The 18,042-nt window shown below is 40.0% G+C and overlaps 2 protein-coding genes across 4 annotated transcripts; both read left to right on the top strand.

Moving 5' to 3' along the window:
* Positions 1-200: 200 nt before the first annotated feature.
* slc25a16 (solute carrier family 25 member 16) lies at positions 201-10,207 on the top strand. Of its 2 annotated transcripts, none has more exons than XM_038736878.1 (11): positions 201-315; positions 431-606; positions 841-965; positions 3,660-3,752; positions 3,851-3,984; positions 4,189-4,252; positions 4,583-4,704; positions 4,830-4,896; positions 4,993-5,155; positions 5,292-5,360; positions 6,727-10,207. In XM_038736878.1, exons 3-11 carry the CDS (start codon positions 872-874, stop codon positions 6,881-6,883), a joined length of 963 nt encoding a protein of 320 aa, XP_038592806.1. In that variant the 5' UTR covers positions 201-315; positions 431-606; positions 841-871; the 3' UTR covers positions 6,884-10,207. The 2 variants fall into 2 exon arrangements, with proteins under 2 accessions (XP_038592806.1, XP_038592807.1); XM_038736879.1 differs by lacking the exon at positions 201-315 and having other exon boundaries at positions 328-606; positions 6,727-6,921; positions 9,546-10,207.
* A 193-nt stretch (positions 10,208-10,400) lies between these two features.
* Positions 10,401-17,861, top strand: alox5a (arachidonate 5-lipoxygenase a). 2 transcript variants are annotated; one of them, XM_038736969.1, is made up of 14 exons: positions 10,401-10,825; positions 11,745-11,943; positions 12,083-12,164; positions 12,868-12,990; positions 13,702-13,808; positions 13,903-14,075; positions 14,205-14,351; positions 14,479-14,682; positions 14,762-14,848; positions 15,285-15,463; positions 15,672-15,793; positions 16,139-16,239; positions 17,076-17,246; positions 17,454-17,861. In XM_038736969.1, the coding sequence occupies exons 1-14, from the start codon at positions 10,676-10,678 to the stop codon at positions 17,631-17,633; spliced, it is 2,025 nt and encodes a 674-aa protein (XP_038592897.1). In that variant the 5' UTR covers positions 10,401-10,675; the 3' UTR covers positions 17,634-17,861. The 2 variants fall into 2 exon arrangements, with proteins under 2 accessions (XP_038592897.1, XP_038592898.1); XM_038736970.1 differs by having other exon boundaries at positions 10,683-11,070.
* The last annotated feature ends 181 nt before the right edge of the window (positions 17,862-18,042 follow it).

Here is an 18,042-nt window from a genome sequence, read left to right as displayed (position 1 = left end):
AAGAGGACGGCGGAGCGTGCTAAAAATAATCATCATAACGGATCGCCAAAATAACGCCAGTTGATATGGACACTCGTTTATTGTACGTTAATGTTAGCTAGAAAGTTAGCTTTTTGAAATAATGGATTTAAATTAATAAAAAACCGCAGTGTTGTGGTTAATTTATAACATTAACGTTATTAATGTAAAGGTAACCTCAACAGCGACCTACTTTGTCATAAATTTGACAATAACATATGACATTGCAATGAAAAGCTGAAAACTACCCCTCCCATACTTCCCCGTCCCCTCGGCCAACGTCATTTAGCGTCATTGGTATGCGACTGTTTTCGTCTACTGTCAGTCGTCTACGGACGAAGGACGTGAATGTGGTTGCTTGAATCTCTAAAGTGCCTCTGATTCATTCATAAGTCTTTTTTTTTTTAAACAGTGAACGACGACCGAGGCAGTGTGATACCAACCAGTGTCCATGGTATCTCTACCTTTTAAGAGCCAGGACTGTCCCGAGGAAGTAAGGGAACGAGAGGAGGAGGAGAAACCGATTTGTTGAAAAGATTTAACGTTACACTTTGCTGCTTTTGCGCCTCTCACAGCTTTGATTATCTTGTGAGTATCCGCATTTAACAAATAGTGGTGTTGTCTCTGATCTAGCATAAAGACTAACGTTACTGTCTTCAACACTTATGACCCAGTGCAAATCATGACTCATCAAACTTGCACTTGACTTAATTCAATAAAACCGGACAGTGTGGTTTGCTCATAGATTGGATTGAAGGATGATGAGTGATATATTATGTGTTAAACCATGTGCATTTACAGTGTCTTTCCCATATTGTACAGCATGGATGTTGCAGATTCCTGAGCAAGAAGGATGACATCGGAGGCTGCGATCTCCACACCTCCTGCCATAAGCAGCACACCTGCCAAGAGGGACTACTTCTGGCTCCGCTCCTTTGTAGCTGGAGGTAAGATCCATCTGACACAACAGTTTGTATCATCAGTGTCAGATCTGCGATGATTTTAAGTAGAATTTGGCACTAAGACACAGGTTCAAGTCTTTGCGGCTGGAACACTGCATCTCTTTTAGTGGGTCGACGATATCTTGTATTTTGAGATCATGTATTTTGAGATCATCAGCCAATATTGCAGTCATGAGGTAGATAAACAAGAAATGTCTGCAGACACATCTGCAGGCTGCTGTGGACCGATGTTAGCGCTCTCCCCCTTTGTGAGTTTTGGGAGAAAGTTAGATTCGAGCCCAAATGTCCTCAGTCACTATCATCTTTTTCTAAATGTGAACACGTTGCGCCCATTCTAAATTACAGTAAACTGAATCTAAAACCATTACTGTGTAGTGTTACATATATATTATGTATTGTATTGTTATGTGCTAAAACAACACGTTACTGGCTAAGACAACCGTGTATATTAGACTGTACCCTGCATGGAATAATGAAATTTTAGATGACTTTTCTTTATTTTGATATTGCCATTGTAGATTGGTCAGTGGCAGCCCTGCTCTCTAAATATTGACATCTGCCACTGAAAAACCCATATCGGTCGACCCCTAATATAAGTTCATCAAAACCTTTATAGCAGTTTTGTTAAAAGAACGATAAAGATTCCATTTCTAGATTTTGTTTTTACTTTCAGTGCCTCATACCATATGGAACACTTCAATAATGAGACATACGTTGACCATGGGCATTTGCCAGCAAAATTATTCATAAATAATATAAGTTAATCTATACTATATATAGGGGTGTAGGACATACTAAAGTAATCCGCTATTAAACTATAAGTTGGTCAGTTGCAATTAGTCCCTTTGATTGTCTATACTAATTAAATATAGGAGTTCACATTTCATCTGAAATTGATGCAACTTAAAGGCGATAGAAGGAAACATCTTCTTGTCCTTCTTAATTCATCTGTGCTCTTTTCTAGTCTTCGCCTCGTCTCGGTTGTCAGTAGGGCTGGGCAATATGTCCAAAAAGGTTGTAACAATAAAACATTTCATATCATTCAATATCGATAATTATCACTATAAATGTCAAATGATTATTTCTTTCAAGTTTAAAGGTAGATTTTTGCTCCTGAGCTAAAGTTGAACAAACCAGATGGTTAATTGTGGTTTTAAACTATTTATGGTCAGAACATGAATCTGAGGTAGAACTCTTCTTTCAACAAATTCACATGAGTAAAATTGACTCAAATCTTTTTTCAGTCCCTTTTCCTCAACAAAATAAATATCTTAATAGAAAAATTAAGTGCTGATTTTTTTTTGTTTTAAATTAGTTAAATCTAACATTTATTGAACATTTGTTATATTATATACTCACAGCAAGAAGGTCTTGGGTTCCCTCAGTCGTCCCAGGACTTTCTGTGTGGAGTTTGCATGTTCTCCCCCTGTCTGCATGGGTTCTCTCGGGGTGCTCCCGCTTCCTCCCACTGTGACATGCAGGTAGCTTAATTGGTGACTCTAAATTGCCCTTATGTGTGATTGTGAGTGTGTATGGTTGTTTGTCTCTATGTGTACTGATTACCTGGGTGTACTCTCGCCCAATGTCAGCTGGGATTGGCTCCAGCCCCAGCTCTGGAGATACCATTCTTCTGCTGACACTGATCTCTGACCTCCCCGTGGAGGCAAAAATAGAATTTCCCTTCAAAGAACAATAAAGACACCTGACACACCAAGAAAAAGAAGAAATAGCAGTCAGTCACATACTCATCAACACTGTAAAACATACCAACAACAGGGCAATCCAATACTGTTTGATTGGAGAATATGGGTACTAAATTAATCATTATTCACATACTTTATTCCTTTAACATTACCCTTAAAGCATTCTGTGCTACCTTTAGCACAATAGCATAGCCTACATGTGACTGACAGAAATGATAAAATTTGCAAGATTCATGAAATCATAGTTTTTTACTAGGGATGCACAGATCCGATACAGGTATCAGATATCAGCCAGACTCACATAGCAGAATCGGATATCGGTGACAAGGTGGCCAATCTATTCAATTCAATTACACATGTACTATGTGATGCGTCAGTAGACCCAAACATTTTGCTAGGAGAGCTAACATAGCATGGAAAGAGCTAAAAGCAAGGGGTCAGCAGTTTGGAGGTATTTCACACTTTCTATGCCAACAAGTTCAACAGGTACTACCGATGTTTCAGTGTTTCAGTATTTGTTTCTCGTATCACAGAAACGCACGTTGCACTTGTCTCTGACTGCTCGCAACTTAAAGACACTTGTATGACGCCACAACAATTAAAGATTCTCTTGTAATTTAACGGTGGCATAATATCTAAGACAGGCTTGTTTCATTGTCAGCCCCAGCCAAGATACAAGAATAAATAATTAATTCAGCTGTGTCTCGGGTAGTTTCAAATGGACCTTCCATTGTATCACCTCAAGGAGGCTGCTGCTGACAGGTCACACGCCATGCCATAATCCCTTGCCACAGCCAATAAACATCAACACAGAGCTGTGTCTTGCTCTACCTGCAATGGCACTTGTGCCTCAGATCTTTTTCTCTTGATACTATTTATAAATGTTGTTTCATTTCCAGATTCACTCAAGATAAATAAAATACATGACCAATCATTCTGCTGTAGTAACATGAAAAATTTCTCTGTTTTTGTTCAGGTGTAGCAGGATGCTGTGCCAAGACCACCATCGCTCCTCTGGACAGAATCAAGATTCTTCTTCAAGCCCAGAACCCCCATTACAAACATCTAGGTGAAACATCAGCAGCTTAAACATGAAAAGCGAGTAAGTGTTTTCACTTTTTCACACATTTGTGCCACATGAGTGAATCTTGTGCTCTTTCTTTGCAGGAGTGTTATCCACTCTCAAAGCTGTGCCAAAGAAAGAGGGCTTCCTTGGCCTCTATAAGGGCAATGGGGCCATGATGGTCAGGATATTTCCTTATGGAGCTATCCAGTTCATGGCCTTTGACAATTATAAAAAGGTGCAGTATGTACTTTATTGTGGAATTACACTTTCAAAGGGCATAAAAACTGGATGAGTTTAGAGGTTGTTTAGGGAAATGTGATATCTGTTTATGTTTTATGGGTGAAATACAGTGCATTTTATGACCTGTGTAATGTTTTTATTGGTGAAACTGTTGACATTTGTTTCTTCCCTGCTGATGCTGATGATATTCCCTTCACAGCTGCTAAGTAAACAGATTGGGATCTCTGGACACATCCACCGCCTCATGGCAGGATCTATGGCAGGTAAGTTATCTTTCTCACTTATAAGACTTGAACTGAGTGCCAGTTGGATGTACTGCACTGGCATAGACATTGTGCTTATTGGTAGAGCATTTAGTGCCTTTTGTTCCTCTTGAATCATAGACTCAGTACAAACATTCTCATAATGTGACAAATACTGTATCACCACAATGCAAGTAAGTGTCTTCGTAAGCCTTGTTATTGTGTGTTATTAAATCTTTAAAAATTGTATTGAAGTGGTCGGAAATTTGAATAAACATAAAGACAGTGGGAGATTTTAGTCATAAGCTGTGTGTTTCAGCCACGGTTGTTCTTTTGTTTCTGTGTTGTCAGGGATGACTGCGGTGATATTCACCTACCCTCTAGATGTGATCCGAGCCAGACTGGCCTTTCAGGTGACGGGAGAGCATCGCTACACTGGAATTGCCAATGCCTTCCACACCATCTACCTTAAGGTAGTGTGCTAGTGTCAAACAAACATTGCATCCTTTCATTAAAAATTAAAGTTTTGTTTGTTGTTGTTAATGATGCATACTGTATCTACCTCTTACAATCAGACCTGTTTTTCTTTTTTGTAAAGGAAGGGGGCGTCCTGGGCTTCTATAGGGGACTAACTCCAACACTTATTGGAATGGCCCCTTATGCAGGTGATTTAGATTATTTTACACGTGTTTTCGCATATATGGTGTTCTTTGTGTTGCATTAGCTTGACTCTTTGCCTCCCACCCACTTTTATCTTCCAGGTTTCTCATTTTTCACGTTTGGCACCCTGAAGAGCCTCGGCTTGAAACATTTCCCAGAGCTGCTGGGACGCCCCTCCTCGGACAACCCTGATGTCCTCATTCTGAAAACCCGCGTTAACCTGCTCTGCGGAGGGATTGCCGGCGCCATCGCTCAGACAATATCGTAAGTGCTGTACGCAGGCAGCCAGCAAACTTCAAGCTCAAGGTTTACATTAATGATGATGACACAACATGCGGACTGGCTGGAGTTTGTTATTGATTACACAGAGTTTTAGATGGTTGTTGCATCTTCTCACTAGGTATCCCTTGGATGTGGCTAGGAGAAGAATGCAGTTAGGATCTGTGCTTCCTGACTCTGAGAAATGTGTGTAAGTATCACCAATGTTCCTACTTTCCATATTATGTTATACCATGATGCACTGCTGTACATTATACCTGTCAGCGTGTGCACAACACTTGATTCCAAACAGTGGATCACTTCATAAATCTGAGGTAGAACATTCAAAAAAATTATGATAACATCTTCTTCCAACAAATATGATCCGTAAATATGATCCGTAAATCTTTTTTCAGTCCTCTTTTTCCTCAACAAAATATATATATTTTAATAGAAAAATTAAGTGATAATTTGTTATTCAAATTAATGGCGATATATCGAATATTTGTTATTGAGGAAAATTATATTGCGATAATTATCATTATTGTTTTATTGCCCAGCCCTAGCTCAGAGCGACGAGAAAACAATTGGTGCTCCATGTGGTCTGATTTGATTTGGGAGTTTTGCAGTGAAATTGTAATCTTATGGGTGAAATGAAGGAGAAATATTTGTAAGGGTGTGCTGTGATACTGAGGGTAATGATAGAGTTCAAAACTGCTCACACAGCCCAGTGCTGATTAACTTCACCACTTCATAGAAGTAATAGGTTAAATGCTCATCTAGCTACAGAATGAATTGGTACTCATGCATGTTCTGAAGAAGTCATTAGCGTAGCACTAATTGGGGGAGTTGTTTAGAAAATGAACCCGTTTACCGTAGCTTCAGCACGCTCTATAATATGGCGTCCTTGATAACTAATGTTCTACTGATGATGATGATGCTCTTTTTGTAGTGTTTTTTTAAATTAGAAAAAGCACGAGGAGCTCTGAAAGTTTGAATGCAACTGTTTTGGACATTAATTGAGGAGTTCCCTCTTAAAATAGTTCCACATTTGGTTTTGTAAGCAGAGTTTGATGAAGTGCGTGCTTACAACTGCAGAGAAAATTCCAGAGGCTGGGGCAGCTGTTTACATTAGATTAAATGTTAAAGCCCAAAACTTTAAGGAGCAGAATAGCAACTGCAACAGCAACATACCGTTCATACCTGTACAAGTTTGGCAGTCCAAACACTGCACATTGTTCTTGCATTATCTGCTCTCCCTTGTTATTTAAGATTTTTTAAGAATGCTTTCTCAAGATCCAGTCCACCAATACATTGGTGCCGTACAAAGTCATTTGTCTCCTACCCAAGACAAGTATGTTTGTGTTAATATGGCTGCTGTTCATCAAGGGGGATTAGTTTCCCATAGCACAGATGGACCTCAGCAACGAACAAGGATTTATCGTGTCTGTAATAATAATAATAAAATCTCAAAAAAAGGAAAAATAATAAATGTAAAAAAACAACAACAGTAGGTTTCTATGTTTGTTTTCTATCATTCTAAAAAGTGTATAATTTCTTGTCTTGCACCCGAACAGATCACTGAGCAAGACACTGACCTATGTGTATAAGGAGTATGGGATCAAGAAGGGATTGTACCGAGGCCTTTCTCTGAACTACATCCGCTGTGTCCCCTCCCAGGCCGTGGCCTTTACCACCTATGAGTTCATGAAGCAGTTTCTCCACCTGAACTAGTCGTCGTTGTTATACCTTCCAAGTCTGCACCTGAGCCGGTACGCTCCGAGTCATTAAGCAGAACGACCTCAATGCTTCCTTTGTAGAGTCATCTGAGACTCACTTGCTACGTCTTAAACTCTTCCATTTTGGAACTGCCTTTTCCTTGAGCTCACTGAAGGCACCACGGAGGTCAGTTAAAGCTGAAAAGGGAAACCTTAACATCTGACAGTAAGGCGTTCCATGTTTGTCCTATCTCATTGCCTCTTACTTCCTGCTTTTGTGACTCGCCACCTCTTCAGAGAGGATTTACTCACGACATGTGGCTTGAATTTGAGCAACTCCCTCATCAGCGTCTCCATGGATGCTGCAGGGCAGCGGCGTCTTGGTTGGATGGCTCAGGGGAATGATACGCTCTTTAAAAATGTTGTTGGCAACACCATAACAACCCTCTGATTGTGTAGAAGCCCCCTCATTCACACAGCAAATACAGATGTCCACACACTCTCACTGAAGATGGACACCAGCTTAAAATGATCAAATTAGTAGTTTCTCTACAACTCAGTTATATAATATATAACTATAATATAGATAACAGATTTCTTCAAAATAATATGAAGGTTTATAATGTTTGTTTATTCAGGGCTTAGTTTTAAATGTATAGTGCAGCTTTGGGTTGCAGTATCTTTAGGAGAAATTGCTTTTTGTGTCTCTTTGCCTTTATCAGTTTAAAATCAGTACAACACAGTTCACCTGCAGGTTTTTATTTTTAAAGATGTTGTGACCTGGGTGGAGCATGATTTCAGTTGAAGTAACTTCACATTTTATTGCCAAACCTTGAATAGAACAGTTACTGTCTGTAATTTCAATTGCTGAAAAATCTTAGTTGTGTCGTAGGGTTAATGTGCACTCAGATGTTTAGTCTGTAGCCTTGATGATACTGAATTATGTACACCCATGCTCAGCTGTGATCAGAAAGGTACTTCAAGTTGTTTAAGATGTCAGCTTTGTGACAAAATAGGGATGTAGTTCTGACATGTCTGGAGGGATACGTTTACCTGAAGGAACTCAGGAGAAATTTGCACTGTAACTTTTTTCTTCATTTATTTATTGATTTAGCGACCTGTGGCCACTGGGTGGCAGCATTGAATATATATTGCATTGTTTACCATCAGAGCATAGGTCTCTTATGAATCACAAGTCAGATTAGGATCTTTATGATTTTTGCAAATTGGTGATTATAATATATGCAGTGTTTTTAACCCAGTTCAATCCAGGCTGTTTGGATGTATTGTCCCAGGTAGGCTGAACATAAATTACTGAATGAAAGTGTTGTTTAATTCAAGCTGTAGTGCACCACAGACGTTTGCATGAGCCTCATCAGTTAGTTGTACAAGCATGGTTAGTTTTCAGCCTCTTGCCTTCCTCTGCATTCGATGTCTTACCCCACCAGAGTGATTAATGTGTTATATTAGTTTCTCCACACACTTCAGTTGATGCCTCAGCTTTTAGATCCCTATGTATGAATTGGAGGAAATGAAAAGAGCAGATGCTTAAGATTGTTGTGACCCTTTAAAGTGAAGCGGTGTCTACATATGACCACTCATCACAATTTGTTTGTCCCCTCTAAACTTCTCAGATTGTCCCATTTGGATGACTACAGAGGTAAAACTGCCCCAAATTCCCCCCCAAAAGAAAAGTTCAAACACAAAAACATAAATTGTGCAGCAGAACACAATGTTTTTGTTCTTCTTTTGTATCCCAATTAATTCCTTTTCCCCGGAGACAGTCCAGTAATTATGTATGTTCTGCAAAAAATCTATGACGTCTTCATATCCTCTATCCTGCAGTCAGCGGTTGTGAAGGTAAACTCTGTGTTGTTGCTCTTTAATTATATTGTGACCGCTCTGATTCATCATGTGAACCATTAGTGGGGTCCAGACCCCCAGGCTGGAAACTACTGCCTTAGAATATTGAAATATAAATTACGAGACAACTGAACACTTTGAAAGCTATTCACTGTAGAGGAAGTGGGGTGTCATAAAGGCTTCTGTCACCTCTTAGCTGCTCCTTATTTGGAAGGCTGCCACTCATCAACCAGTGCAAAAAGACTTTGCAAGAGTTCTGATTGGGAGTGCACCTCGGATGTACAATGAAAAAAGATATGCAGCATTGAAAACTGTAGACATGTACATTTTGATGCAGCTGGCACATTTGAAATCGTTAACACACACAACATTGAAACCAGAGTGTTCATTTCAGTTTGTCTGTTCAGCTGCGACTTACCTTCGTCTAATAATTGGAAATCGCCTGGCTGCTCCAAACACCTCGATGCCTCGTGCGTGAAGGTGTTGTTGAACAAAAGTCTAAAAATCATATACATTATTTGACATGAACATATAATTCTCCCAAGTGCGAGTAAATAACAGACTTGCCAAGTGTATGTAACAATAATAAAGTATCTGACGGTGCCTGCCTGCCTGGGCTTAAGATCATAGTGACACGATCGCGCTGGTGATAAGTGGAAGCCACCATTTGGCAAGCAAAATTGTTTTCATCAACATATCTGCTTTTTATGGTGCCACTCATTCATCTACAGTACTGCTCTGTACAGAAGCTTTCATTTCCAGCTCTGTTGATTTCCGTGTTTGCTTTCAAATACCTGCTCTTTCTCTGTTTTTAGTTCAAGAAAGTCTCCTATCAATCATTGAAGAACAGCTCATCTCTGTTCCTGCTGCTGATTGCAACAGATAATTATGTATGAAAAGGACTATTCAGATATTTATGTAAATGTAAGCTATGTAATAGTATGATGTACTACTTTATCAGGTTATGTTAGCTGTGACTGAAAGAAGATTTAGTTTGTATGTTATGAAAATGCCTTTTTTTGTTGTTCAGTTTTATGTACATGTTCAGCTTTGCCTGCCTTGCTTTTCATAGGCAGTGTGAATTACATTACATGTCACCTTAAAACAGCGCCTGTGTTGTTTTTTTGTCAGTGTGAACTCATGAATGACCTTGTCCCTTTCTGTCAGACCGGTGCAGCCTTTTCTTTTTAACTGAGCGAGAACTTTGTGCTTCACATACAGATCCCCTATTAAAGTTGATTTTACAGTTTCATCTGAAAAAAAAAAAAATGCACAGGGACTCTGTGATGCATTTGCATTTATTTCACTGATGCTGGAAAACACTACCTGTTGTTGTCTGATGTCACATAATAATTTGACTGGTAAATGTGATGTGTAAAAGATGTGTATGCTCACATGTTCCTTGTGGGTGTGTTTCATTTCCACATCATCAGTTAAATACAGTTAGACTGGCCAAATAAAAAACCCTGTCATTCTCTGTGTTTGTCTGTAATGCAGGAATTCATCCTGTTATGTTTTTATAAAACCCCCTCCTTTACAGAGAAAGTTCATTTGATATCAACTCCTGGCTCAAGATGCCTGTGGCCACATTCATGTCCGCACACTGGAAATCACCACTGATAACACACCTAGGAAGGATGGCCGAATCTGACCTCATTTGTGGGGGTGGAGATTATTCATATGACTGAGAGCTTGTCTGTGTCCCGCACCTCCCTCTTTTGTCTGATTACACACTTTCTTGGCATTTGTGCAAACGAAATGGAGAGAAGTGAGAAGCGTACATCAGTGAACGAAATACAGTTTTGAGCAAAAAGGGGAGACTTAACTTTGCTAAAATCTTGAGGCAAACTTTTTGTGGGGGGATAGAAATTCTTCTTCCTTTAGTTTTTTCTCTTCAGAGGGTGTTTGGACATTTTTGGAGTCCTCTTCGTCCCGTGTGACCGCCATGCCTTGTTACACAGTGACTGTTTCCACAGGGAGCCAGTGGTTTGCAGGGACAGATGACTATATCTACATCACACTGGTGGGCACGGAGCGATGCAGTGAGAGAACATTGCTGGACAAACCTCTGTACAATGACTTTGAGAGGGGGGCGGTAAGTGATGTTACACTGCTGTGGAGCTGATGACTGTGTGACAAATACATTAATATGTATTTTCTGATGAATGATGAGCATTTACAAGTGCAGACAAACTGTGTGTGTTGAGATTGTTTTCGCAGGTTGCTGCAAAAGAGGAAGAAGTTACGACACAGGTGTATCTTGTGTCAGTTTTAACAATTTCATTATGGATCTCATCCACTTCTGGAAAGAAGAAGTTTACTCTAACAACATGTTTCCTGGTGTGAACATTACATATTTTTATTATCATATTTAATATTAGGTTTGTTATCTGTCGCAATATACTGCACACAAAATTGTGCAGGCCCTTCAACTATGTCACAAAAAGGTGTTCTTGATTAATTAAACTGCTGCTGTCAGTTTATTCTGCAGAGGCCGAGTCTAGTGACAGATTTGTTTCAAGTTACAAATATTGACTAAAGACGTTGAGATATATGTAAAGTAAGAGTAGTCTTTCACAATAAAGAAAATATAAAAGTCATAAAGAAATGGAGATTAAAGTAAATAGATTAAAGGAGGAAAGGATAAGTGTGAAACAGGTGTGATGGGGTACCAAAATTAAATTTTGCATCCACTTAACATTCATTAACTTTGCTAAAATCGCTTGTTTTTTTATTACAATTAAATTTTGCCATTGGAAGTAAGATCTGAGTTTTACCTATAAACTGCAAACCTGAATTATAAATTGAAAGGCAGATCATTACTACTACAATTTATGTGAACTGCTGTGTCATTACCTGAAAGTGAAATTCAAGTTTCTCACACATACATACATGCAGTGAAATGTGAAGTGTTTTACTGAACAATGAGACAAAACTAATGAAACACACCCGATTCAGTAAATTACCCTTTTTACCAGCAAATACTATTTATTAAGCCACTGACTAAATTGTAGGTGGACTCCTATGACGTGAGGGTTGGGGAGAACCTGGGTGAAATTGTGTTTGTGAAGATTGAGAAGAAGAAGTACTGGGTGCAGGATGACTGGTACTGCAGGTACATCACAGTCAAGACCCCATCAGGAGACTATGTGGAGTTCCCCTGTTTCTGCTGGCTGGTGGATGACAAGGAAGTGGTGCTGCGGGCTGGAGGAGGTAGAGTCAGCTGTTCATTTTTTCAGCCTAACAGACTACCTGTGTCCTCCTTTTCATCAATCAGCGTCTGCAGTGCAAAAACACAAGTTTAACAAACAAGCTTTGCTCCATGTCTTAATTCGTCATGTGTCTGTTGTAGCACGTCTGCCTCAGGATGATAAGACCAGCCTATTGAAGCAGCACAGACAAAAAGAGCTGGATATGAGGAGAAAAACCTACAGGCAAGTTCACTCTGCACTAGTGTTGCAGTACTCAAGACCGGTCTTAGTCTCAAATATTGGTCTTAAGACTACTTTTTGATGGTCTTGGTCTCGTCTCGGACTCAACTGCATTTGTACTCGGTCTTGTCTCGGTTTCAGACATTGATGACTCAGGATTTTATTTTAATACCAGTCAAGACCATAACTTTGGGAATATCAATAAATTGCTTGTGCATTGTCTGATTTATTTGTTAACATCCTAACTCTGATTGGATGTAAAAAGTTTTGCTTCAAATGCAACCAGTAACCCTAATTAAAAATGTATTGTTACCCTTAACAACTGTCCCCCCCTCCCCGCGATGGTAAGCACGGAAAAGGAGTGTTGAATAAAGATACTTACGTTGATTTCAGCTCTTAGTGTTTGTATGTGGGCGTTTTAATGGGATTGTGGATCTTTCAGATCAATTTGAGAAGTACCTATGATCTTGTTCCACATTTTATTGTGTGTCATGTAATGTGGGGAACTGGTCTTGGTCTTGACTCGGTCTTGGTCTCGACCTGGTCTCAGCCCCTAAAAGTCTTGGTCTTGTCTCGATAAACTCTGGTCTTGGTCTTAACTTGGTCTCGGTTTGGGCGGTCTTGACTACAACACTATTCTGCACATGCAGTTTGTTTGTTATAGGAGGCTGAGGCTGCTCACTTACAACTCTGCTGTCCTTTATAGATGGAAGGAGTGGCAGCCAGGCTTTCCTATGAGTATAGATGCCAACAGACACAAGGATTTGCCCCGGGACATCCAGTTCGACAGTGAGAAGGGAGTGGACTTTGTCCTGAACTACAGTAAAGCGTACGTGCTCTCTATAGCAGCCTGCTGAGTAAAGCTTGAACAGGTTCACAGTAGCTGTGAGTACAGCTGATCCCCCTGGAGCTTTAACCTCAGGGGTGTTTTTCAATGCAAAGCTTTGATCAGATGTTGAGCTCCAGCCTGATAACATGCTTCTATTTTCTATACTCAGGATAACCTGGAAAAACAGAGATGTCATTGTGTGTTTATCAAAAGGGACATTTGCATCGCGCTTTTATGCAGGCGTGTGAGCACAATAACTGTTTGTATCATGCAGTAGTTAAAAAAAAAAAAAGCGAAAAATTGCAGAAATGACAAATCTTTGAAAATGATGTATGATAATGTTTGATTTGTGAAAAGTATTGGAGATGGAAAAATGAGTCGTGCAGTTTCCCATAATGAGTTTCAAAGGTGTTAACAGAAATGCTGCATCTCTGTGGACAGAAATTGTCCAAGAAAATTTGCATTTAATGCTACCTCCTGCTGCAAAAATTATCATAACTACACATACAGTATAACACATCATTTTATTTTCCAGAACTCATTTTAATAGCCGTGTTTGATTAACATATCTCCCGGAAATGCATCTGATTTCAGATACTTTGACCTTTTTGATGTGTATGGTAACAAATATGATGTCTTAGCATAGTTGTATAGAACTATAAGAGTATAAGAATATTGAGGATGATAATGATGATAACCATGAATTTCCAGAATAGAGAACCTGTTTGTGAACCAGTTCATGCACATGTTCCAGTCGTCCTGGAGTGACTTCGCTGACTTTGAGAGTATCTTTGTGAGAATCAAAAACACAATATCAGGTCAGCCTCATATATAATATTACATTATATTATATTATATTGCATTTGCATTTAAATTTAAAATTTACCACTACAATACATTTATGTCATTCAGAGTACGTGATGCAACACTGGAAGGAGGACTTCATGTTTGGGTACCAATTTCTGAATGGTTGCAACCCCGTAATGATCCGCAAGTGCACCAAAATTCCTGAGAAGTTTCCCGTCACTCATGAGATGGTTTCTGTCAGCCTGGAGCGAGAGCTGACTCTGGAACAGGAAGTAGAGGTAGACATGGCTAGATCTGTTTCTGTGAATCTATTTTCCATTTCTAACATTCATGTTCAGCTCACAAAATTATGTCTCTCCTTAATTCTCCCACTTGCGGTACAATGTAAATCAATGGTCTGGCCCCAGGCAGGTAACATCTACATAGTAGACTACAAGGAGTTGGACGGCATCACTGCTAACCGCACAGACCCGTGCACACTGCAGTACCTGGCGGCTCCAGTGTGTCTGCTCTACAAGAACGCTCATAACAAGATCCTGCCCATAGCCATACAGGTACGGTGATGTTGAGCAACAGCAGGTGTGCTTTGCACCATGAGGGAAACATTTCCTTTTCCAGCTGACATTTCAGTATAAATCCACTTCTCCTCGTTTCCCTGCTTCTCCATCATTCTCTGTCAAGCTCAAGCAGACTCCAGGTGAAGACAACCCCATCTTCCTGCCCACTGATGGTCAGTATGACTGGCTGCTGGCGAAGATCTGGGTCCGCTCGGCTGACTTCCATTACCACCAGAACGTCACGCACCTGCTCAGGACTCATCTCATGACAGAGGTTTTTGCCATTGCCATGTACAGGCAGCTCCCTGCCGTTCACCCTGTGTATAAGGTAAAACTCTGGCTCATGAATTGACTGATCGATTGACTGGCTGATTGATTCGTTCATGGATTGATGTTCCTTCTCCCAGCTGCTCATTCCACACATCCGTTTTACCATTGCTATCAACACCAAGGCCAGAGAGCAGCTCATCTGTGAGTGTGGTATCTTTGACAAGGTGAGTTTGTGGAGGTGTAGAAGAGCGGCAGCAGAAGAGGGAGGGGAGTGAGAAAGAACGTGGGGTGACTGTTTCTGTTCAAATGTAATAAGAGAGAAAAAGAGATAGGAAAGGAGGCAAAAGACACAGAAAAAGAGCCCACAAAAGTAGCGTTATCTGTATTATACTGGACACAATTAAGGAGCACCTAGGTCACAACATGAAAAAGTCAACAACAAACTTACAGTTCAATGAGGCTTTTATTTTTGAGATAAAAGACAATGACAGTCTCACAGTTACATGTCGAGAATGTATGTGGTTTTGGTGTTGGACACAGTGCATTCAGTAATGCACACTCAACCACATGCATACATAGAAGTAGGAGAACACAGTCATCATCTGCACGAATAATGAGTGACATGTGTGATGATGCTGTATCTTCTCTATCCTTATCAAGGCAAACGCAACAGGTGGAGGCGGTCATGTCCAGCTGATTCAGAAGGCCATGAAGTCTCTGACCTTCAGGTCTCTGTGCTTCCCGGACGCAATCAAGGCCCGCGGCATGGACAACAAGGAAGAGCTGCCCACCTACTTCTACAGAGACGATGGTTGCAGGGTGTGGGAGGCCACCAAGAGGTGAGGCACAACTCTTTCATATAGTCATTATAGACGGCACTGATGAACAGTTTGTGTTTGAGGGAGCGAAAACAGTCATAACAAAAGGATAAACAGTGAGAGGTGTGGGAACATTTCTACCTTAGTGTGTGTGTGAGTGAGTGACAGAATTTCAAAGGGAGAGAAGTTTTTTTAATTTCCACTATGCTGTCTTTTTTTTTTCTGGCAGTTTTGTGTCTGATGTGGTGCATATTTACTACACCAGCGATGAGAAGTTGCAGGAAGACGTAGAAATCCAGGCCTTCATTAAAGATGTGTGCAGCTTCGGTATGCAGGACTTCGATTTCTGTGGTGGGTGCACATTACAGACGTTCTATTGTATCATTCTTCTTTTAGCATTGCAACAACAATCAAAATGCAACTGATACATAAATATAATCTGGAAAAGATAGTCATGAGAGGGACCAGACAGCATTACAAATTGAAATCTGTTCTGTCACAGACAATTGGTTTGAGGGGGAAGATAGGAAGTTGACGCTGTTACTAACTGAGTCCCAGTGTTGTAATACCCTTCCTGCATTTCAACATTACCTGTATGAGTACAAGGCTCTTTTAAACAGCAACACTTGCAAAAGAAGAAAAAGCGGGGTCTGTGTAAAGATCTAAGCTCACTTTGTCAATTCTCTCTGTGCACAGAGTTTCCCAAGTCCCTGAAAACACGTGAGGAGCTGACAGAGTATCTGACGGTCATCGTGTTTACTGCTTCAGCACAACATGCAGCAGTCAACTTTGGACAGGCAAGTAATACATAATCCGGAACCTGGCAATACATTTTTTTATTTTATAAGATTGATTTCAAGTAATAAAATATTATAAAAATGACATGCTGGCCTTACAGTTGTGTGTAGTACAATATGAATTTTTGTAGATTACGGTAGTTGAAAAGCATTATGCATAGTTGTGAAGTTCAACAAACGGTTTGTGTGTGAGCTCACATGTACACAGTAATGGAGGAAGTACTCATATCCTTAACCCAAGTAAAATAACCAGAACAACTGTGTAAAAATACTCCACAACATGTAAAAATCATTCATTCAGAGTCCTACTAGAGGTAAAGTACAGAATTATTATCAGCAAAATGTACTTAAAATATCAAAAGTAACAGTATTGGTTCTGCAAAAAATGGCCCCTGGGACTGATATATTATTACAAAAGACATTATTATTATTGCAAGTTTTAACTAATTTATATATAGTAATGCGGTTTAGACCAGTGATGCCCAAACAAGGGGTCAGTCCCCCTCCAGCGGGTCACAACTGAATATAATGGATCATGAGATGATTAATGAGGCAGGAAATACAAAAAAAAAACACAGTTCTGCTACACAAACCTGTACTGATAGGTCTTCATTTTCTCTGGTATTTGCATTTTTGTGAATTATCAGATAATTGCCTCTTCATCCAGAAATGGATTGCATTTTACAAGCTTATCAAAATAAAATGTGTGTAATATGTAAATCTGTAATGTAACTAAAACTGTCAGATAAATGTAGTGTAGTAATGTAGTCCTTGAGTAAATGCACCGCATGCCACCACTGCATGCACACGCTGTGTCTTTTTTATATATTGTGTAGTATGACTGGTGTTCCTGGATCCCCAACGCTCCATCTACCATGCGAAGACCCCCGCCCCAAGAGAAGGGCATTGCAGATGTGAACTTGATCATCGAGAGCCTCCCTGATCGTGGACGTTCCAGCTGGCACCTGGGGGCCGTCTGGGCCCTCAGCCAGTACCAGGAGAATGAGGTATGAAGAGGGCACAAACACACAGGCAATCATTCACACACTTACACACACACACATCTTGGTACAGACTGGGTTGTTCTGAGGATCAGCTAAAACAAATATTAAGTTTGATACACTTATTTTCCAAGACACGTCCCTCTACTTCTGCTTTTTTTCCTTGTAGTGTGCCTCCGGGCTGAATGACCCGTCTTCCCTCTCTCCCTGCAGCTGTACCTGGGCATGTATCCTGATGAGCACTTCACAGAGAAGCCAGTGAAGGCAGCCATGGAGAAATTCAGGAAGCAGCTGGTGGAGATAACCAGCTGCATCAAGACGAGGAACGAGGGAAAGAGGCTGCCTTACTACAACATGTCCCCCGATAAAATCCCAAACAGTGTCGCTGTTTGAGGAATAAAAACTCACTTCATTCATAGTACAATGAAGTTCTGGTGATATTAGTTAGCAGTCCAAATACGCTGTTAGAAAAACTCTGTCTGCTTTGTGTGATTTTGATACTTTGATACTACCACAAATTTGCTTCTTGATAGTTTTTTTGTCACTTATTTAGGTGAAAATTGGTTAAAATGTTATTGCATGAATTTGCTGCCAATTAAAATGTTTTTATTTGTAGCTGCATTGTGTAATTTCTATCGGCTCCTTTTTCGGGAGAGCAAAACAGAAGATGTCAGCCACCCCTGAATGAAAAGTTAAACTGATAACACTCATGCAACATTAACCTTTTCAAATATTTTGCAATAGTGTTACTAAAAAATCTATTTAAATTCAGAGCGCATGATTTACTATAAGTATTGAAAAA

This window comes from Micropterus salmoides, unplaced genomic scaffold, assembly GCF_014851395.1.
Source record: "Micropterus salmoides isolate LMB-PRFRI ecotype aquatic unplaced genomic scaffold, ASM1485139v1 Ms_hic_scaffold_22, whole genome shotgun sequence".
In the NCBI taxonomy this organism is placed as follows: Eukaryota; Metazoa; Chordata; class Actinopteri; order Centrarchiformes; family Centrarchidae; genus Micropterus; species Micropterus salmoides.
Note: the sequence above shows the minus strand (reverse complement) of the source record. Positions and strands in the feature narration are given on the sequence as shown.

What these genes read in the sequence shown, in the direction of transcription:
- alox5a (XM_038736969.1), top strand. Translation starts at nt 10,676, where the DNA reads ATGCCTTGTTACACAGTGACTGTTTCCACAGGGAGCCAGTGGTTTGCA. An exon ending in ATGACTTTGAGAGGGGGGCG is followed by an intron (nt 10,826 to 11,744) that starts GTAAGTGATGTT and finishes ACTAAATTGTAG; the next exon opens with GTGGACTCCTATGACGTGAG. An exon ending in GGTGCTGCGGGCTGGAGGAG is followed by an intron (nt 11,944 to 12,082) that starts GTAGAGTCAGCT and finishes TGTCTGTTGTAG; the next exon opens with CACGTCTGCCTCAGGATGAT.
- slc25a16 (XM_038736878.1), top strand. Translation starts at nt 872, where the DNA reads ATGACATCGGAGGCTGCGATCTCCACACCTCCTGCCATAAGCAGCACA. An exon ending in GCCATCGCTCAGACAATATC is followed by an intron (nt 5,156 to 5,291) that starts GTAAGTGCTGTA and finishes TCTTCTCACTAG; the next exon opens with GTATCCCTTGGATGTGGCTA. An exon ending in CCTGACTCTGAGAAATGTGT is followed by an intron (nt 5,361 to 6,726) that starts GTAAGTATCACC and finishes GCACCCGAACAG; the next exon opens with ATCACTGAGCAAGACACTGA.